At 41.8% G+C, this 18216-nt stretch overlaps 1 protein-coding gene across 2 annotated transcripts in view; it reads right to left on the bottom strand.

Annotated features, from left to right (window-relative positions):
* The window catches only part of odad2 (outer dynein arm docking complex subunit 2), a 74065-nt gene extending 56073 nt beyond the window's left edge, over positions 1-17992 (bottom strand). Inside the window, exons 1-8 of one of the 2 annotated variants that reach the window (XM_052483293.1) lie at positions 17918-17992; positions 17360-17612; positions 9447-9604; positions 8858-9056; positions 8536-8642; positions 7619-7755; positions 6563-6679; positions 610-827 (exon numbers count right to left, since the gene is read on the bottom strand). In XM_052483293.1, coding sequence (XP_052339253.1) covers positions 610-827; positions 6563-6679; positions 7619-7755; positions 8536-8642; positions 8858-9056; positions 9447-9604; positions 17360-17583 — 1160 coding nt within the window. In that variant the 5' untranslated portion in view covers positions 17584-17612; positions 17918-17992. Of the gene's footprint in view, positions 1-609; positions 828-6562; positions 6680-7618; positions 7756-8535; positions 8643-8857; positions 9057-9446; positions 9605-17359; positions 17621-17917 lie in introns of both variants that reach the window. The other variant, XM_052483292.1, reaches the window with a different exon arrangement.
* Between the last annotated feature and the right edge of the window lie 224 nt (positions 17993-18216).

Raw genomic sequence — 18216 nt, 5'->3', positions numbered from 1 at the left:
TGAAATAAAATAAAAGGCACACATCATTACCCATTTGTCTGTTTTTAAATAGTTATTTATCGTAACATAACATCATCATCTAAGGCATTGAGGGAGAGAAGAGAGACGCAGGGATTTTAGGCTTTCTTAGCCGTTTCAGGCACTTTTATCTGGAGCCAGTTGCCTCTTAAAAATGGGGACACTTATCACAAGGTGCAGCTGCAAATACTCAAACCCCTGCTAGATCTATTTATCAATCAAAGAACATATGCGATAGATCATTTCTGTGAATTTATCCTCCCGCGCCCAAGTTTTCGGTCTATAATTGAGCTGAGGGGTTCAACACAGTGAACACATCCATTAGCTGGGATCGTCCAGATAATCAGGAATATTTGTGGCCCTCCCTTAAATGTATGAGCCATATAAAACCATATCTTTATAATGTGTGACTGCTGGCATGTGGAGAAGACACAATGAGACAAACGCAGCCATCGGAGTGCTTGACTCCAGCATCACTCCCTTCTTACTTAAAAGCTTCAAATCTATTGGAGCAGAAAGTTCCCGCCACGCATATCACATGCATTGCAATATTTCAAGGACATTGTATATCAGGGTGGAATTATCACGTACTCATAGGGAGACGCGAGGCCGAGGTTCTTCCATTTCAAAGATGGTTCTAATTTCTTTTTGCCGCCTGGCTTGTTTTGCACAAGCTGTTGTCTCGCCTTCTCATGCACATTCTTTTCCTGATGCTCGTAAGACCTCTGGGGTTGGCCTTGTTCCTCTGCATCAACCAATTCCACATGTTGGACCTTTTGTGTTGGAGGTTCTTCTTGAACGGCAAAATCCTGTTGAGGGGGAAAAAAAGACATGAGGAAATAGGACCTCTCTTAATTTGCACCAAAATGCTAGCAGTGAAATAAATTTGGGTCGTAAAATTATATGGACTTGGGTCGCTAAAAAAGTTCTTCCTCTGAATGATTGTTCTTTTAACAAAGTTTTCGGGCCTGTTGTGATTCCTTTAAGTTATAAAGCATATTTTCCATTGTACATCTGATACGTTGCCTCTTTATTCATTTATTTGAGAGACATCACACACTGGTGTCTGAAAGAGTGTCGTTCAGTTTTTCTCAGCCCAAGAAGAACCCTATAAAAAAACGAATCAGGGTTATAAGTCTGTATCTGGGACTGTTCATGATAAAAATCGTACTTTCTCATCATTCCAAGCAGCAGAATAACAATTCAGCCTTTATTACTGAGCGAAGGGAATAAAATGACACATTCCCAGTGCTTTACAACACAGAAGAGGTCCCCCTCTATTAATTGGCTGAACAATATCAAACGTTTATTGTTTCTTTACATTCCTCACGCTAAAACCTTGCAGTTTGGCATAGAGAAAGTAGAGCCTTTGTGTCACTGTTATTCAAAGATGATTTTTAAAGTTTCTGAAGGTCTTTTTACCCAACTTTACAACCTAACATAAGAATGCCAACAAGACACACATGAATGGATTGCAGGCAGGGAACGTTTTATAATCACAGACACCTGCTAGGCAGAAAATTGTTCGCCTCAGACTGCCATGGCTCCCAATGAGCTCATTTTTGATTTGTGATTTTCAGAAGTAAAAGGGAAAAATAATTAACATGGAATACTACGGCTGTGTTCGTACGTTCGGCCCAACCACGCTCGGCCACTTTTCAAAAGGCTTGTGTGTCTTAGAACCCAGAGTGACCTTCCAGCTACTGCAGGCCAATTCAGTCCACCGTGGCTGCATTTCAGGTGTCCAACCTTACCTCTTTTTACGATACCTGAAATGGACAAACTCCATATGCTAAGACCGAAGGAAACATTCCAAAGTCTATGGCACACGACAGCAGCGCACACAGCACAGGGACGGGCTCTGTCAGAGCAGTTAGAGGGCCAACAAACAAGTGCACAGACACTTTAAGCAAGTCTGACGCCTGCCTGCCTGCCTGCAACTCTCCTCAGACTTCTCTTTTTTTTTATTACTATAGCTGACTTCCAAATCATTGGAACAATTATTATTTTTGTGCCACGTTCCAAGCCCTCACTGAGACACCTGAGACTCCAAATATTTACACATGTTATGGACTTGTATCAATAATGACTTGCTCCACACAGTGATGGAAAATCAGAAGAGGTGCAACAAATGTGCAGCTGTCAGCTAATGGGTAGCTGTCAGCTAATGGGTAGCTGTCAGCTAATGGGTAGCTGTCAGCTAATGTGTAACTGTCAGCTAATGGGTAGCTGTCATCTAATGTGTAACTGTCAGCTAGTGGGTAGCTGTCAGCTAATGGGTAGCTGTCAGCTAATGTGTAATTGTCAGCTAATGGGGTAGCTGTCAGCTAATGGCTGTCAGCTGTCAGCTAATGTGTAGCTGTCAGCTAATGGGTAGCTGTCATCTAATGTGTAACTGTCAGCTAATGGGTAGCTGTCAGCTAATGGGTAGCTGTCAGCTAATGGGTAGCTGTCAGCTAATGTGTAACTGTCAGCTAATGGGTAGCTGTCAGCTAATGGGGTAGCTGTCAGCTAATGGGTAGCTGTCAGCTAATGGGTAGCTGTCAGCTAATAATGTGTAACTGTCAGCTAATGGGTAGCTGTCAGCTAATGGGTAACTGTCAGCTAATGGGTAGCTGTCAGCTAATAATGTGTAACTGTCAGCTAATGGGTAATTGTCAGCTAATGGGGTAGCTGTCAGTTAATGTGTAACTGTCAGCTAATGGGTAGCTGTCAGCTAATGTGTAACTGTCAGCTAATGGGTAGCTGTCAGCTAATGTATAGCTGTCATCTAATGTGTAACTGTCAGCTAATGGGTAGCTGTCAGCTAATAATGTGTAACTGTCAGCTAATGTGTAGCTGTCAGCTAATGTGTAACTGTCAGCTAATGGGTAGCTGTCAGCTAATGGGTAGCTGTCAGCTAATGGGTAGCTGTCAGCTAATAATGTGTAACTGTCAGCTAATGGGTAGCTGTCATCTAATGGGTAACTGTCAGCTAATGGGTAGCTGTCAGCTAATAATGTGTAACTGTCAGCTAATGTGTAGCTGTCAGCTAATGTGTAACTGTCAGCTAATGGGTAGCTGTCAGCTAATAATGTGTAGCTGTCAGCTAATGTGTAGCTGTCAGCTAATGTGTAACTGTCAGCTAATGGGTAGCTGTCAGCTAATAATGTGTAACTGTCAGCTAATGTGTAGCTGTCAGCTAATGTGTAACTGTCAGCTAATGGGTAGCTGTCAGCTAATGGGTAGCTGTCAGCTAATGGGTAGCTGTCAGCTAATAATGTGTAACTGTCAGCTAATGGGTAGCTGTCATCTAATGGGTAACTGTCAGCTAATGGGTAGCTGTCAGCTAATAATGTGTAACTGTCAGCTAATGGGTAGCTGTCATCTAATGGGTAACTGTCAGCTAATGGGTAGCTGTCAGCTAATAATGTGTAACTGTCAGCTAATGGGTAGCTGTCATCTAATGGGTAACTGTCAGCTAATGGGTAGCTGTCAGCTAATAATGTGTAACTGTCAGCTAATGGGTAGCTGTCATCTAATGTGTAACTGTCAGCTAATGGGTAGCTGTCAGCTAATAATGTGTAACTGTCAGCTAATGTGTAGCTGTCAGCTAATGGGTAACTGTCAGCTAATGGGTAGCTGTCAGCTAATGGGTAGCTGTCAGCTAATAATGTGTAACTGTCAGCTAATGGGTAGCTGTCATCTAATGGGTAACTGTCAGCTAATGGGTAGCTGTCAGCTAATAATGTGTAACTGTCAGCTAATGGGTAGCTGTCAGCTAATGGGTAGCTGTCAGCTAATAATGTGTAACTGTCAGCTAATGGGTAGCTGTCAGCTAATGGGTAGCTGTCAGCTAATGGGTAGCTGTCAGCTAATAATGTGTAACTGTCAGCTAATGGGTAGCTGTCAGCTAATGGGTAACTGTCAGCTAATGGGTAGCTGTCAGCTAATGGGTAACTGTCAGCTAATGGGTAGCTGTCAGCTAATGGGTAACTGTCAGCTAATGGGTAGCTGTCAGCTAATGGGTAGCTGTCAGCTAATGGGTAACTGTCAGCTAATGGGTAGCTGTCAGCTAATGGGTGGCGGAGCTCCGCGAGACTCCATGTGGAGAGTGAACATGACAGCAGGGACATTTGAATTGCATTTTTGCGTGTGATCGCGCATGCAAAACACAGACACCATGTCCAATTTGTAATCACGTTGTAATTTTCAGAACGAGTCATTCCAACACTCGTTCTGTCAGTCCAACACACCAAGGAAGGGAGTAGCATTATGCGGTATGCTTCCCAGGTGCTGCACTCTTCTCCTCTGGCTGCCTCTTGCTTATTTGATTGAGAATGTCTGATCTAATAAAACTGTGAAAAAAAATCTGCTTCCGCGACGCTGGGAACGAGTAGATCATGTTCAGAGATTGGTGTTGTTATCTTTGGCTATCACCCTGCCAGGCTTCATGTTGACTTGGATCACAACCATTTTGGGCTCTTGGTGATACAATCAGAGAGCAGGTCCCGGCCGGAGCGGTTTCAGACATACATTTTTTTCTCCTCAAGATTGAATGCAATTACTTTTTTGCTGTATGTCTGAACAAGTTACAGATATTCCACCAATCAATACAAAAGGCTTTTTATCTGCAATCAGCATTCACTGAGTCAAGCTGACCCTTTCTCATATAAGAAGTGTGCTTCAGTATTGCAGAGGGAAAATCCTTTGGTGGGGTGTAAAAAGGCCAGAAAGACATTGCCTGATTTGAGTGCAAAACACTCCCTTTATATCACCTCACTGTCACAATTCAATGTTTTTCTACATAACTGTAGCAACTTCAAAGGGCAAAAGGAAGTAGGCAGAGATATCCTGTGACTTGATTTGTATCTCAGCTAGCTCATTTACAGTAGTGTTTTACGGCCTACTGTCCAACATCCTCAGACCGACAGGTTCAACCTCATGGCATCACTCCTCACAGACACGTGGCTCATAAAACATTAAAGCCTGGATGGCCATTTTACACAGCACAGCACAGCGGCCTGGCACTGCTCATTGGGGTTTATACTGCCTCACTTACCCGCCACTTAACCTAACCTGTCTCTCTGTGGCACTAAGTCACACTGACTGGCCAAGCACAATTCAATTGAAAGTAATGAGGCGGCTCTTTCTCCTTGATAATATCGTTATTTCCAAATGGGGAGAACAATGGTTGTTATAGGCCACTGTAGTAACATGATGTAAATGGTAAATGTCTCGGGAACGACCATGGATTATGGAGGAGGGGCTATTATGGCAGATCGTACTTCAGACAACTCTTGTATGTCAAACAAGACATTTCCTTTCCTTATTGTTCATAAAGCAAGCACGGACTTACCAGTTCCTGAAATTGTGTGGGAAAAGACAAAATATATGCTTTACATTTGCAAACTACAATAAATTAGTGTGACAACGTCCCACTGGTTGAGTTGTCAAGTAATGTGAATTCAACGTGAAATCAACAAAACATTTCACCATGTCATTGGATTGAGGTAAAAAGTTGGGTGGGGAAAAACACTAAATTCTCTTACGTTGGTGATTTTTTTGCAAATCCAATTAGTTTTCCACATTGATTCAACGTCCTCACATATAATTTTTGTTGTTGAAGTGACATGGAAACAACGTTGATTCAACCAGTGGGCTCCTCATTTTAAAGAGCAAGATTTACAGAAAGGGGTAAAAGGATATCAGTTTTAATCACATTTTCGTTCCAATAGCTCAAGGACAGAATTATCGTGAATATAAACCAGCCCAGGAGAAACCAGCAAGAGAAACAATGACCATAGTCTTTGCTAACAGAAATTAACAATTTAAAGTGGGAAAACACTATTATTTGTTTAGCTAGAATACTTTGTTGTAACTACTCATCAGACAGTCCAAATAGACACGAGGAAACTAATAAATACTCAATATACTTGTTGAATCAATTAAATAAAACATTGTGTCCATTCCTAGAACATAAATAAATGTACAAAGTTTCTCCGTAAATATTTGGCCCCTGTAACTGTATAGCTAGCATGCCTGTAAATTATATGGCATTTTCCAACAGTACATTATCGAGTCACTCGTGACAAAAAATATGTCCAGATATTCAGATGATAAACACATTTTTTCCCACCACAGCTTGAAGTCATTATTGGGGTGATTTGTTAATTCATCAAATCACTTAAGCAGGAAACAGCACTACTGAATGAATCACTGGCATTTCAGGGCAACACATGACTCTGTCTGTGTGAGTAACTGGACTGTTTTTTTGTGTTTTTTTTTTACATTCTTTTCAACTGGTGTGATTTGGAAAGTAAGGTTAGGTAGTGCTGCAATAGTTTCAGAGAGTTCTCACTGTGCACCGTGACAACCAGACACTAGCTCACCGGGGAGGACAAGCGCAGACACTGATTCACAATCCTAAACGCACTCTACTATGCATTACATTACGTCATCTATGATCAGTTCGAATGCATACTGCTTCGTGGGGTTATCAGGCAGAGCAAATATTACTCTGAGAAAACCCGCAACCCGCAACCTGCTTCACGTGAAACCCTACCTGTTTATTTATGTTCTCTGCAAAATGGGGAGACTTGCTTTTCAGAAGGGTTACCAGGTCTCTGTAGACATCGCTTGTTCTGTCATAGGCATTTTCCTCACCCTCCTGCCTTATGCCCTGTGAAGACCAAGATGACATTTTATATATCAGATCAATACTACTAATACATAATACCATGAAGCTATTCACTGTTACTGGCAGAGACCCCTAGAGACTAACTATAGGCTCAGTTGGATATCTGTCAGAACAACGGAGGTTAGAGAGGGTCAAAGTATCAAAACGCAACTTCACAGGCTGGAATTCAAAACCAGTGTGCACCGCCTGCACCCACATTATGTTCAACTGTAATCTTTTAGGTGTCATTTTTGTAAATATGCCATCAATGTCATACATGTTGGAACACGGGTTTCAGTGTCCTGAATTGAACCATTTCCAGGTGAGCAGACGGGGAGACAGGAAATGTACTAACTCGGGCAATCAGGCAGTGACGGAGAGAGTGAAAGACGCTGAGGCATGTCAAATGTTTCCTTATGATTAATTGCATACACGTTAAGGTCAATGGGGTGGTTGTAAATGTTTAACAACACAGGGCAAACTTGGAATTCGACCATACAGCTAACGCTACTTCAGTACATAAATCGCAAAACTTTTCAGTGACACTTACCTAATGTTTTGGAAACTTTACGGGCTATCATTAACAGAAACGTTCTATATCATAAACATTTAGATTAAGATGATTTTTAACATGCCGTGCTTGTTCATAACAATTGGCAAACATTCTGTGCTAAAATATCTTGACTATTAATTGACCGATGCCTAAAGCATTTATGACAAAACACATCCTGTAGACTAAAAATAATATCTAATGCGGTGAATGGAATACTGTTGACTGAAATTCACTTTATGTAAACTGAAACGAGAGGAGAAAATAGAGAGTGTTTCTTGATGCAGGATTTCTGTTTGACAGTTCAGACATAATCCACAACTAATTTGCTTCTCAGTCTACTGGAAACTGGTGGTGATTCAGTGACACTACTCTATCTCTAGCTATCTTACCCCGTTGAGAAAGACTCCAGCTGTGCTGCAGGTGATGTGCAGGGGCTGAGTGTCACACGGCTTTATCACTAGGTAGCAGATCTCACCATGCACCTGCCTCCAAGGAGGAGTTCGACAGCCATTGGTGAACTCATAATCTGCAGAAAAGTAAGAAGAGCATACCAGAGCATGTCAGTTCAGTGTACAATGTACATTAAATCAATAGGATTTAACCATACAGTAGTAATGTCTTTATAGGGAATTAGGCCACATTGTGAGTTTTCCCTGAAGGTACAGAACGTATGAGGGGATCGAGGATTAGAGGGAAAATACAGATCCAATACGGGTTCAAAGTGTGCAGCATCACAGGAGAAATCCTCGCTGTTCCCTGAGCCGCCAGCGAGGACGACGGATCAACTCCACCTCAGAGAGAGCAGTACAGGGGCTGGCATCCCAAATGGCACCCTATTCCATATTTACTGCACTACTTTTGACCAGGGCCCATAGGGAACAGAACAGGGTGCCATTTGGGACGCAGTACAGGTCTGAAGACAGAAGACCAGGTTATTTAGAGCTCGCTGTGATTTCACTCCCTGATAAATCATCCTCTGAAAACAGCTACCCCGCAGAGCATCGTGACACACATACCACCTTATTTTAATGTGCTCGATATGACAGGTTGGAGACTATTTGCATAGAAGTATTTTTTCAAAAGACTGCATTTATCACTGGGGTGGTGCGTTTTCCACTGAACGGTTAATTGTTATGTCATCGCAAAAGTGCCGCGCCGCCTGAGGCAAGTGAAACAATTGATTGTCTCAGTACATCTGACATGTATAATGACTAACATGTTTTTCAGGGTTGAACACAGATATTTTGTATATCTCAGTATTACCCTCTAATAGCAAAAGAAAGAAAATGGGAAAGATAACTCAAACCTGATGTGTATTGAACAGACGTCAACACCCTTTTCTCCCCTTCACTGCAGAAGCTTTTCAGCAGCTCAACATCATTCTTCACTGCGGCAGGACTGAGCCTAACCTCCCTGTACAAAAAAAAACAAAAACAAATACAGACAATTCATCTTGGGCCCATTTGTGGTTGTTCTGTCTGGTAAGAAACTGTTTTTTAATCAGTGAAACCCATATGTTTGGACTTGTCTGAAGTGGGAGTGGGTGTGGGAGTGTGAATTAAGATAGATTGATTTGTTAGTGATAGAGATTGCAGACAGAGTGAGGAGGAGGAAGAAAAGGCACCCACTGGGAGATCTGCTTGAGGGAGTTGCTGAGGAGCTGAGTGTCCAGCTGCTGCAGTAGGATGATCAGCTTCACTTTGATCTCAGTCTCCTTGGCCTGGTCCCCCTCCTTTACCTCCTCCAGGAGACGCAGCACAGAGCTGTCCTCCCCCTCCACTGTGGCGAAGCTAGGTCCCAGCATCTTCGCAACAGGGTCTCTGTTGGCTACAAATTACAGTAAAAATGGTTAAATCCATACATTTTTTTTTCACTTTTCAAGTTTATTTTGCCAGATTGTTCCATTGAGGTCAAACGATGTAGGCCTATTTTAAGAACGTCCAGGCCTAGGGTATTATAGACATACAGTAGATTCATGTTTTCTTTTCTCAAACTAACATAGCTATTAGCAAGTACCACATTATGGCTTGGAGGGTACAGTAAATATGACTGAAGAATTGCAAACATAATCTGATGCCAGTTTCTAATTGGATGAAAGCAGACGATAACAAGGAGGACAAACAAATGATGCCTGTGGCTTATGGGAAGTATGCAGCTTTGACTATTTAGGATGCAAATGGGATGCAAAGTCTCATTCTGTGGTTGACATGGTTTTACCTTCCAGGCAAGCTCGGACCTCCTTGAGCTTCTTATCTGTTGCCAGCTGCACTATTTTGGACAGCTGACTGAAGCTGTGCACAGAAATGCTCGGAGGGGTGAGCTGCAACATAGGATGCCCATCCCTGTCTGTTTCCTGTGACTTTACAGCCGGGCCACTTTAAATAGAGAAACACACATATTTTTAAGCATAAACTGGTCAACAAGCACACCGTTTTCCTTCTCTATCTAGGCCTAGATACTTTTTCCATTCTGTGTCTATGCTAATGTCATAAATTTGCTTTTCGGGAAGGAAAGGGGAATGTTCTCAGAGTTAACAAATGCGCACTTTTGTTATCAGTGAAATCTACAGTAAATGCACCTGTTTGATTTCCCTTAGAGAAAAAACACGTGTTTTGCATGTGATCACGTGATCTTAGTTGCAGCTAATGTGATAACATGTAAAAGCAACATGCACAGAAAATTGGCCAGTTTGACCCAGAGTGGATTTTTCCATGTAACATTTCTAGTGTTGAGTCAGGTGTTAACTCTGTAAGTGTGAAATTAACACTCACTGGTGTAAAAGAACCCCAGTGTTGGTGGTAATAAGAAATGTTAAACCAAAACCACGGCCATCATTATCTTATTTCCCAGCATGCTCTATTGCAGGTTGATTATTAGAATTGTTTGTTTCAATATCTATATTTTTGCATGTATATTGATTGACTAATTAATCTTATACTACTCAAATATAAATAGCATACATTTTTCTAAACTAATCCAATCTGTTACTTGGACTTATTGCACCCGTTACGTGAATTGGTTGTTCCAGTTTCTCTGTTTAAGTTAGTCTCATAGACAAAAAATAATTTTAAAAAGTATAATATTGAGCTGACAGACAGGATAGAGGTGGTGGAGTGGCCATTTTTATAAAACATATTTTCTCTGGCTCTTTACTGAAATCCATGTCTCTTGCTAAAGAAATGACCATAATAACGAGCTACTATCTTTAAGACTTTGTCTGGGGAAAAATGTATCCATAACTGTTAAAGGGATTTATCATCCTCCTTCAGGTAAACCTTAGTTAACTAGTTTGTTGTCTTCCTTTACTAATTAAAAAATTATTATCCTGGGTAACGTAAATTATGATTGGGAAATAGAGGCTTCGGACAATCTAAAAGACATGTGTAATGATCTAAACCTAACCCAGCTGGTGACTAAACCTAATCTGATTATTATGTAACCCCTCACATTGTTATCAGGAAATATTCCAAAAGTATGGAAATCAGCTCTTGTGCTGCCACTTCATAAGGACGGGGATAGTAGTGATTTTCATCATTGTCACCCCATTTCAAGGCTTCCTTGTCTAGCTAAGATTCTTGAATCCTTGGTAAATGTACAACTTTGCTCTTTTTTATCTGAGAAATGTATGTAAAATGTAAAGCAATCAGGGTTTAGGCCTGAGCATAGAACTAGTACAGCAACCACTTCAGTTGTTAATGGTCTTGTCAATGCTTTAGACACCTAAATGACATGTGCTGCTTTGTTTGTGGACCTGTCAAAAGATTTTAATACTGTTGATCATGCTATTTTATTGAATAAGTTGTCCTCGATGAGCTCTGACACGTGTGAATAGTTTAATGATTATCTTAGTGACAGAGCTCAGGCCATCGTGATTGATGGGGTTATGTCTGCATTTCTTGATGTACATAAAGGTGTACCACAGGGGTCGATTTTGGGACCTGTTCTCTTCACTATTTAAATAAACACCATTAATCCATCTGTAACAAATTGTAAACTTCATCTACAGTGCCTTGATTATGTATTTACCCCCTTTTCTGATTTTCTCTATTTTTGCATATTTGTTATACTAAGTGTTATCAGATCTTCAACCAAAACATAATATTAGATAAATGGAGCCTAACAAAACAAATGGATACTTCTTTACTTAATTAACAAAGTTATGCAACACCCAATTCCCCAGTGTGAAAAAGTAATTGCCCCCTTACACTCAATAACTGGATGTGACACCTTTAGCTGAAATTACTGCAACCAAACACTTCCCGTAGTTGTTAATCAGTCTCTCACATCGCTGTGGAAGAATTTTGACCCACTCTTACATGCAGAACTGCTTTTTTCAAGTCCTGCCACAACATCTCAATTGGGATTAGGTCTGGACTTTGACATTTCAAAGCTTCAAATGTATTGCTTTTTAACCGTTCTCTGATGCAGAGTAGAATCCATGATTCCTTCTATTAAGGCAAGTCGTCCAGTTCCTGAGGCAGCAAAGCATTCACAAACCATCACACTACCACCACCATGCTTGACCATTGGTATGAGGTTCTTACTGTGGAATGCAGGGTTTGGTTTTTGCCAGACATAATGGGACCCATATCATCCAAAAAGTTGACTCAAGTTTGTCAAAAAGCACCTGGATGATCATCAAAACTTTTGGAAAATATTCTATGGACAGATGAGTCAAAAGTATAACTTTTTGGACGACATAGGTCCAATATATATTTGTGTATAATGTGCATATTCACAATTGCATTCTGAAAGTATTCAGATCCCTTGACTTTTTCCACATTTTGTTACATAACAGCCTTGTTCTAAAATTGATTAACCCCCCCCCCTCATCAATCTACACACAATACCCCATAATGACAAGGCAAAAACAGATTTTTTTTTTTAATTAAATAAAAATGTAACATCACATTTACATAAGTATTCAGTCCCTTTACTCAGTACTTTGTTGAAGCCTCTTTGGTAGCGATTACAGCCTCAAGTCTTCTTGGGTTTGACGCTACAAGCTTGGCAAATCTGTATTTGGGGAGTTTCCCCATTCTTCTCTGCAGATCCTCTCAGATCCTCTCTCTGTCAGGTTAGATGGGCAGCGTCTCTCCAGAGATGTTCCATCGGTTGGGGAAATTTTGTTGCAGTGTCATGTACACATTTAAAGTGGCGTTTAAATACAAAACAAGATTGACAACACAACTATCATAACCGTTACGCACCAATAAAAATAATAATAGTAAGAAATAAAACATTTTCTTTTAAAGAAGAAAAGACTAGCCTGCTGGCTTTACGGGGTCAATGGGAACATTCGCTGGAGCTATTTAGGAGGGATATCACACCCGGCATAAATGATTGTCTCGTTCTGTTTTTCCTGCTGAGGGGTGCCCTATACCTGCGCCCAGAGGGGAGTAATTCAAAGTCCAGGTACAGGGGGTGGCTTGGGTCTAAAATTATTTTGTGAGCCTTACGGAGGGCCCTGACCTTGAAGATCTCATCCAGGCCTGTCTGTTTGACTCCAAGTACCTTGCTTGCTGTGGTAATAATCCTTCTCAGCATGTTTCTCTGGCTGACAGTGGCATTGCCAAACCAACAAACAATACAAAAAGTTAAAATACTCTCAATAAAGGATTTGTAAAACAGAGTCAGTATAGTACAGTCTATATGAAAAGATCCCAACTTTTTTAGAGAGTACAGTCTCTGTTGGCTCTTTCTGTAGATCAGGTCTGTACATTTACTCCACTGAAGCTTATTGTTCAAAAGGACACCCATATATTTCTATTCCTCTACAATTTCTATATTCTGACCTCTGATAGATGTTGCAGAGGTAGGTGTTGTACGCTTCCTGAAGTCTATGCACATCTCTTTGGTCTTGTTGGTATTGAGGACCAAGCGTGATTCCTCACACCACTCTACAAAGTCATCTAGGACCGGGCCATGATGTTCCTCGCCATCATGCAGCAGGCTGATCAAGGCAGTGTCATCAGTGAACTTAACGAGGTGTCTGTCAGTATGGGTACTAGTACAACTATTAGTGTACAAGATGTACAGGAGTGGGGACAAAACACATCCCTGAGGAGAGCCTGTGTTGGTATTGCGTATATCCGACACATGGGGACCTATTTTGACTCGCTGTGAGCATTGGCTCAGGAAGTCCAACAGCCACAAAACCAGCCCCCCGTCTAAGAAGTCCCGAATGAGTCTCTGTGCCAGAATGTAAGGCTGGATTGTGTTGAAGGCAGAAGAAAAGTCAACAAACAGAACCCTGACATGGGATTTGGCACCCTCTAGATCTCGATAGACCATGTTAAGGAGGGTAAGAATGGCATCATCAACTCCTCTGCTAGGCTGATAGGCAAACTGAAATGAGCACTCTGAAGAAGGTTTTCATCAAGGATCTCTGTACTTTGCTCCGTTCATCTTTCCCTCGATCCTGACTAGTCTCCCAGTTACTGCTGCTGAAAAACATCCGCACAACAGGATGCTGACACCACCATGCTTCACCGTAGGGATGGTACCAGGTTTCCTCCAGACATGACACTTGGAATTCAGGCCAAAGAGTTCAATCTTGGTTTCATCAAACCAGATAATCTTGGTTTCATCAAATCAGATGATCTTGTTTCTCATGGTTTGAGTCCTTTAGGTGCCCTTTGGCAAACTCCAAGTGGGCTGTCATGTGCCTTTTATTAAGGAGTGGCTTCCATCTGGCCAGTCTACCATAAAGGCCTGATTGCTGGAATGCTGCAGAGATGGTTGTCCTTCTGAGAGATTCTGCCATCTTCACAGAGGAACTCAGAGTGACCATTGGGTTCTTGGTCACCTCCCTGACCAAGGCCTTTCTGTTCCGGATTTCTCAGTTTTGCTGGGCCGCCAGCTCTAGGAAGGGTCTTGATGGTTCCAAACTTCTTCCATTTAAGAATGATGGAGGCCACTGTCTTCTTGTGGAAAACCACACTACAGGCTGATCCAACTTTGATGTAATGTCCTTAAAACAAGTCCAAATGAGGCTCAGTAGTGTGTGTGGCCTCCACCTGCCTGTATGACCTCCCTACAACGCCTGGTCATGCTCCTGATGAGGTGGAGGATGGTCTCCTGAGGGATCTCCTTCCAGACCTGGACTAAAGCATCTGCCAACTCCTGGACAGTCTGTGTTGCAACGTGGCGTTGGTGGATGGAGCGAGACATGATGTCCCAGATGTGTTCAATTGAATTCAGGTCTGGGAAGGGGGCGGGCCAGTCCATAGTATCAATGCCTTCCTCTTGCAGGAACTGCTGACACTCCAGCCACATGAGGTCTAGCATTGTCTTGCATTAGGAGGAACCCAGGGCCAACCGCACCAGCATATGGTCTCACAAGGGGTCTGAGGATCTCATCTCGGTACCTAATGGCAGTCAGGCTACCTCTGGCGAGCACATGGAGGGCTATGCGGCCCCCCAAAGAAATGCCACCCCACACCATGACTGACCCACCGCCAAACCGGTCATGCTAGAGGATGTTGCAGGCAGCAGAACGTTCTCCACGGCGTCTCCAGACTGTCACGTGTTCAGTGTGAACCTGCTTTCATCTGTGAAGAGCACAGGGCGCCACTGGCGATTTTGCCAATCTTGATGTTCTCTGGTAAATGCCAAACGTCCTGCACGGTGTTGGGCTGTAAGCACAACCCCCACCTGTGAACGTCGGGCCCTCATACCACCCTCATGGAGTCTGTTTCTGACCGTTTGAGCAGACACATGCACATTTGTGGCCTGCTGGAGGTCATTTTGCAGGGCTCTGGCAGTGCTCCTCCTGCTCCTCCTTGCACAAAGGCGCTACTGCTGGGTTGTTGCCCTCCACGTCTCCTGATGTACTGGCCTGTCTCCTGGTAGCGCCTCCATGCTCTGGACACTACGCTGACAGACACAGCAAACCTCTGTGCCATTCTGGATGAGCTGCACTACCTGAGCCACTCGTGTGGGTTGTAGACTCCGTCTCATGCTACCACTAGAGTGAAAGCACCGCCAGCATTCAAAAGTGACCAAAACATCAGCCAGGAAGCATAGGAACTGAGAAGTGGTCTGTGGTTATTACCTGCAGAACCACTCCTTTATTGGGGGTGTCTTGCTAATTGCCTATAATTTCCACCTGTTGTCTATTCCATTTGCACAACAGCATGTGAAATGTATTGTCAATCAGTGTTGCTTCCTAAGTGGACAGTTTGATTTCACAGAAGTGTGATTGACTTGGAGTTACATTGTGTTGTTTAAGTGTTCCCTTTATTTTTTTGAGCAGTGTATATATTTTTCTTCCCAACCCAACAGTCATTCTGAATGCAGGTTGGAGGTGAATAAATGGATTTCCCCATCGTGGCCACTGTATTAGGGTAAATCTAGTCCCTCAAAATAAGGCCGTATGAAATATGTGTTGTATTGTCTTCAACAATTACATTTTAATGATAATATATGTGGTTAGGATCTCACTTGGTTAAGGCCACAGGACTGAAAATGAATGAATGCAACAACCATGTCTCTGTCACTAACAAATAGCCTACAGTCACTGGTGGTAATTCACTCAAAAGACACCCTGGGAAATATGGAAATAAAGTATTTTCAATAAGCAGTGTGTTAATTTAACAGAGGAAAGTGTGGACCCGTATAGACACTGGACCAGTGTTAAATATAACACTGTCAGTGTTGATTTAACACCGGACATTTTGATGTGTGTGATAACATCAACTATACACGTGAAAACATGATCGCATGTGAAATAAATGTGACAACATGGGAATGCAACATTTCAACAGTTTTTTCACGTGAAAATGCAATTCCACATGCGAGGTAGATTTTCCCATGTGAAAATGCAAATTTGATTTTCAAGTGAAAGTTTTTTCACATGAAACTGCAAATGTCACATGTAAACAAACACACATTTCACGTGAATCTGCAATTCACATGTGAGGTGAAAACATGGTATTCCCCTCATGTGAAAATGTGGTGTTAACATTTGAACTTAAAATGTTACACATGTGAACATCTGGTTTCACATGTGAACAACTGACGTGTCTCTATTTTAGTTACATGTGAAAATGTTAACGCAAATGCAATTTTCACATATATTTTTTTATAAGGGAATGATATGATATGGGGGTTTTAAAGTAAGTGGTACACTGCTGAAATAGAGTAAAAAATGTAACATGATCACTTAGTTCTGACTTTTCAATATGACCCTACCTAGGATTGGAACTCTCAACCTCTGGATTTGACTATTCTCTCATCATTGATTTCATTTACTTATTTCAGCAATTTGAGGATTTTCTGTATAGTCTGTTAGTGAGGCATATTAACATGTTTTAATGTTACCCCCTGATTCACTAAAATAAATATAATGGATTTTCTTGAGTTTATATTTAAGCAGAGATTTACTTTACTTTAGTCCCAAGTGTAGAAAGACAGGTGAAATCAGTCATTGACACAGGCGTGGCGGCATAGCAGGAAGATCGGAATGCAATGAACCAAGAGGTTATGAGTTCAAATCCCAGGTGATGACATGTTGAATAACAAGTATTGTACAAATAAAAATACACAATTGAATAATGTATGCCAAAATGTTTCAAATATGTAAGTTGAAAACACTATGTTAAAAGTACTGTTTGTGTGTGTATCCTAACAACTAATTTTTGTTCGCAGGGCATCACCTGTGAAATCTCATGTGGGAAAAAATATGAATCCGCATTTGGAAGGTTATAAGGTCACATGTGAAAATCCACATATGAAATACCATCACATGTGAAGTGTTCCAAAAACACACGGCTTCACATGATTTCAGATGTGGAATTTCAGATCTGAAATCAAATTTCACTTGTGCAAAACGTGGAAAATCCACATGTGAAATCATGTTTTTTCCCCCCTGCAAGGGTTACCATTAACCAACTGTAGAATAACAACTAATCACAGGCAGACAGCCAGGGAAAAAAACAACAGACTTTTCTGATGAAGTAGTCTAGATGTTTCCTGTCCTACTGAAGTTGAACGGAAAACAAATACATTCAAGAACATAAATATGAGTCCTGCTGCAGGGCTCAAAATACGTTTAGACTCCATGACAACATCCCCAGTCAGTAACATTACACCAAGCACACAGGCAGCACAGCTTGCCTCATGATTACCTTATGTCATACTCTGTTTTGAAATCAGAAGCCTCCAAAGAGGTAATCCACTGCAACGGCTCCTTGAACACATGCTTGGCCTCCTGAGGGTGTCTGGAGCTGAACTGTTCCACAAACTCCAGGATCTCTTTCAGCAGAGACTCGTTGGCTGGAGTGATCTCCAGTTTTCCAGTCCCAGAACTTGCTGTGGTCCATTGCGCTGCTCTCGTCAGCGCTACCCCCATGGTAGCTGCTGTGTGGGACTGGCAAAGTCCTGAAACGCTATGGTGGATTAATTGGTTACAATTACACTTTTAGCAACAAATGTCAACAAAATATTAACTCGCTAGCTACAGTTATAGTAGACTGACAGATAAGACGGTATCGACCTAGCTAGCTATGTTAACAGCCAGTTATTGACTAATGTAACGTTAGATAGCCAGCTGACCCCCGCGTAGTTTACAACCATCACATCCCAAACTTTTGAAAGGTGTTGAAGCTTTCATACACAAAAAAAACGAATAAAATGTTTTAGCTAAGTGTACAGTAAACATTTATCTTTTACATATGACAACTTACCAGCTATTTGAAATTGTCTTCTAGAGAACCCCGAGCTAGCTACCAATCAATGTTAGCAGTTTTGTCGGTTTCCTTGGAAACAGACAAGCGCCACTGCCTCAAGTTGCTAGGATACCTCTCAACAACGTAGCGGGAGACGTGTCAAAAATAACATTAGTCAGAAACGCAAAACTCCATTCCTTCCTGCCTGCAGCCTGCTGGTGTGATATTTGCTTTAGCACAGCGTGAGTCTGAGTATGCCTTCATAAGAAAAGTTCATTTTTTAAAGTAGTGTCCCCAGAACCACACATGTGAGAGTT

Source organism: Oncorhynchus keta, chromosome 28, assembly GCF_023373465.1.
Source record: "Oncorhynchus keta strain PuntledgeMale-10-30-2019 chromosome 28, Oket_V2, whole genome shotgun sequence".
Lineage (NCBI taxonomy): Eukaryota > Metazoa > Chordata > Actinopteri > Salmoniformes > Salmonidae > Oncorhynchus > Oncorhynchus keta.
Note: the sequence above shows the minus strand (reverse complement) of the source record. Positions and strands in the feature narration are given on the sequence as shown.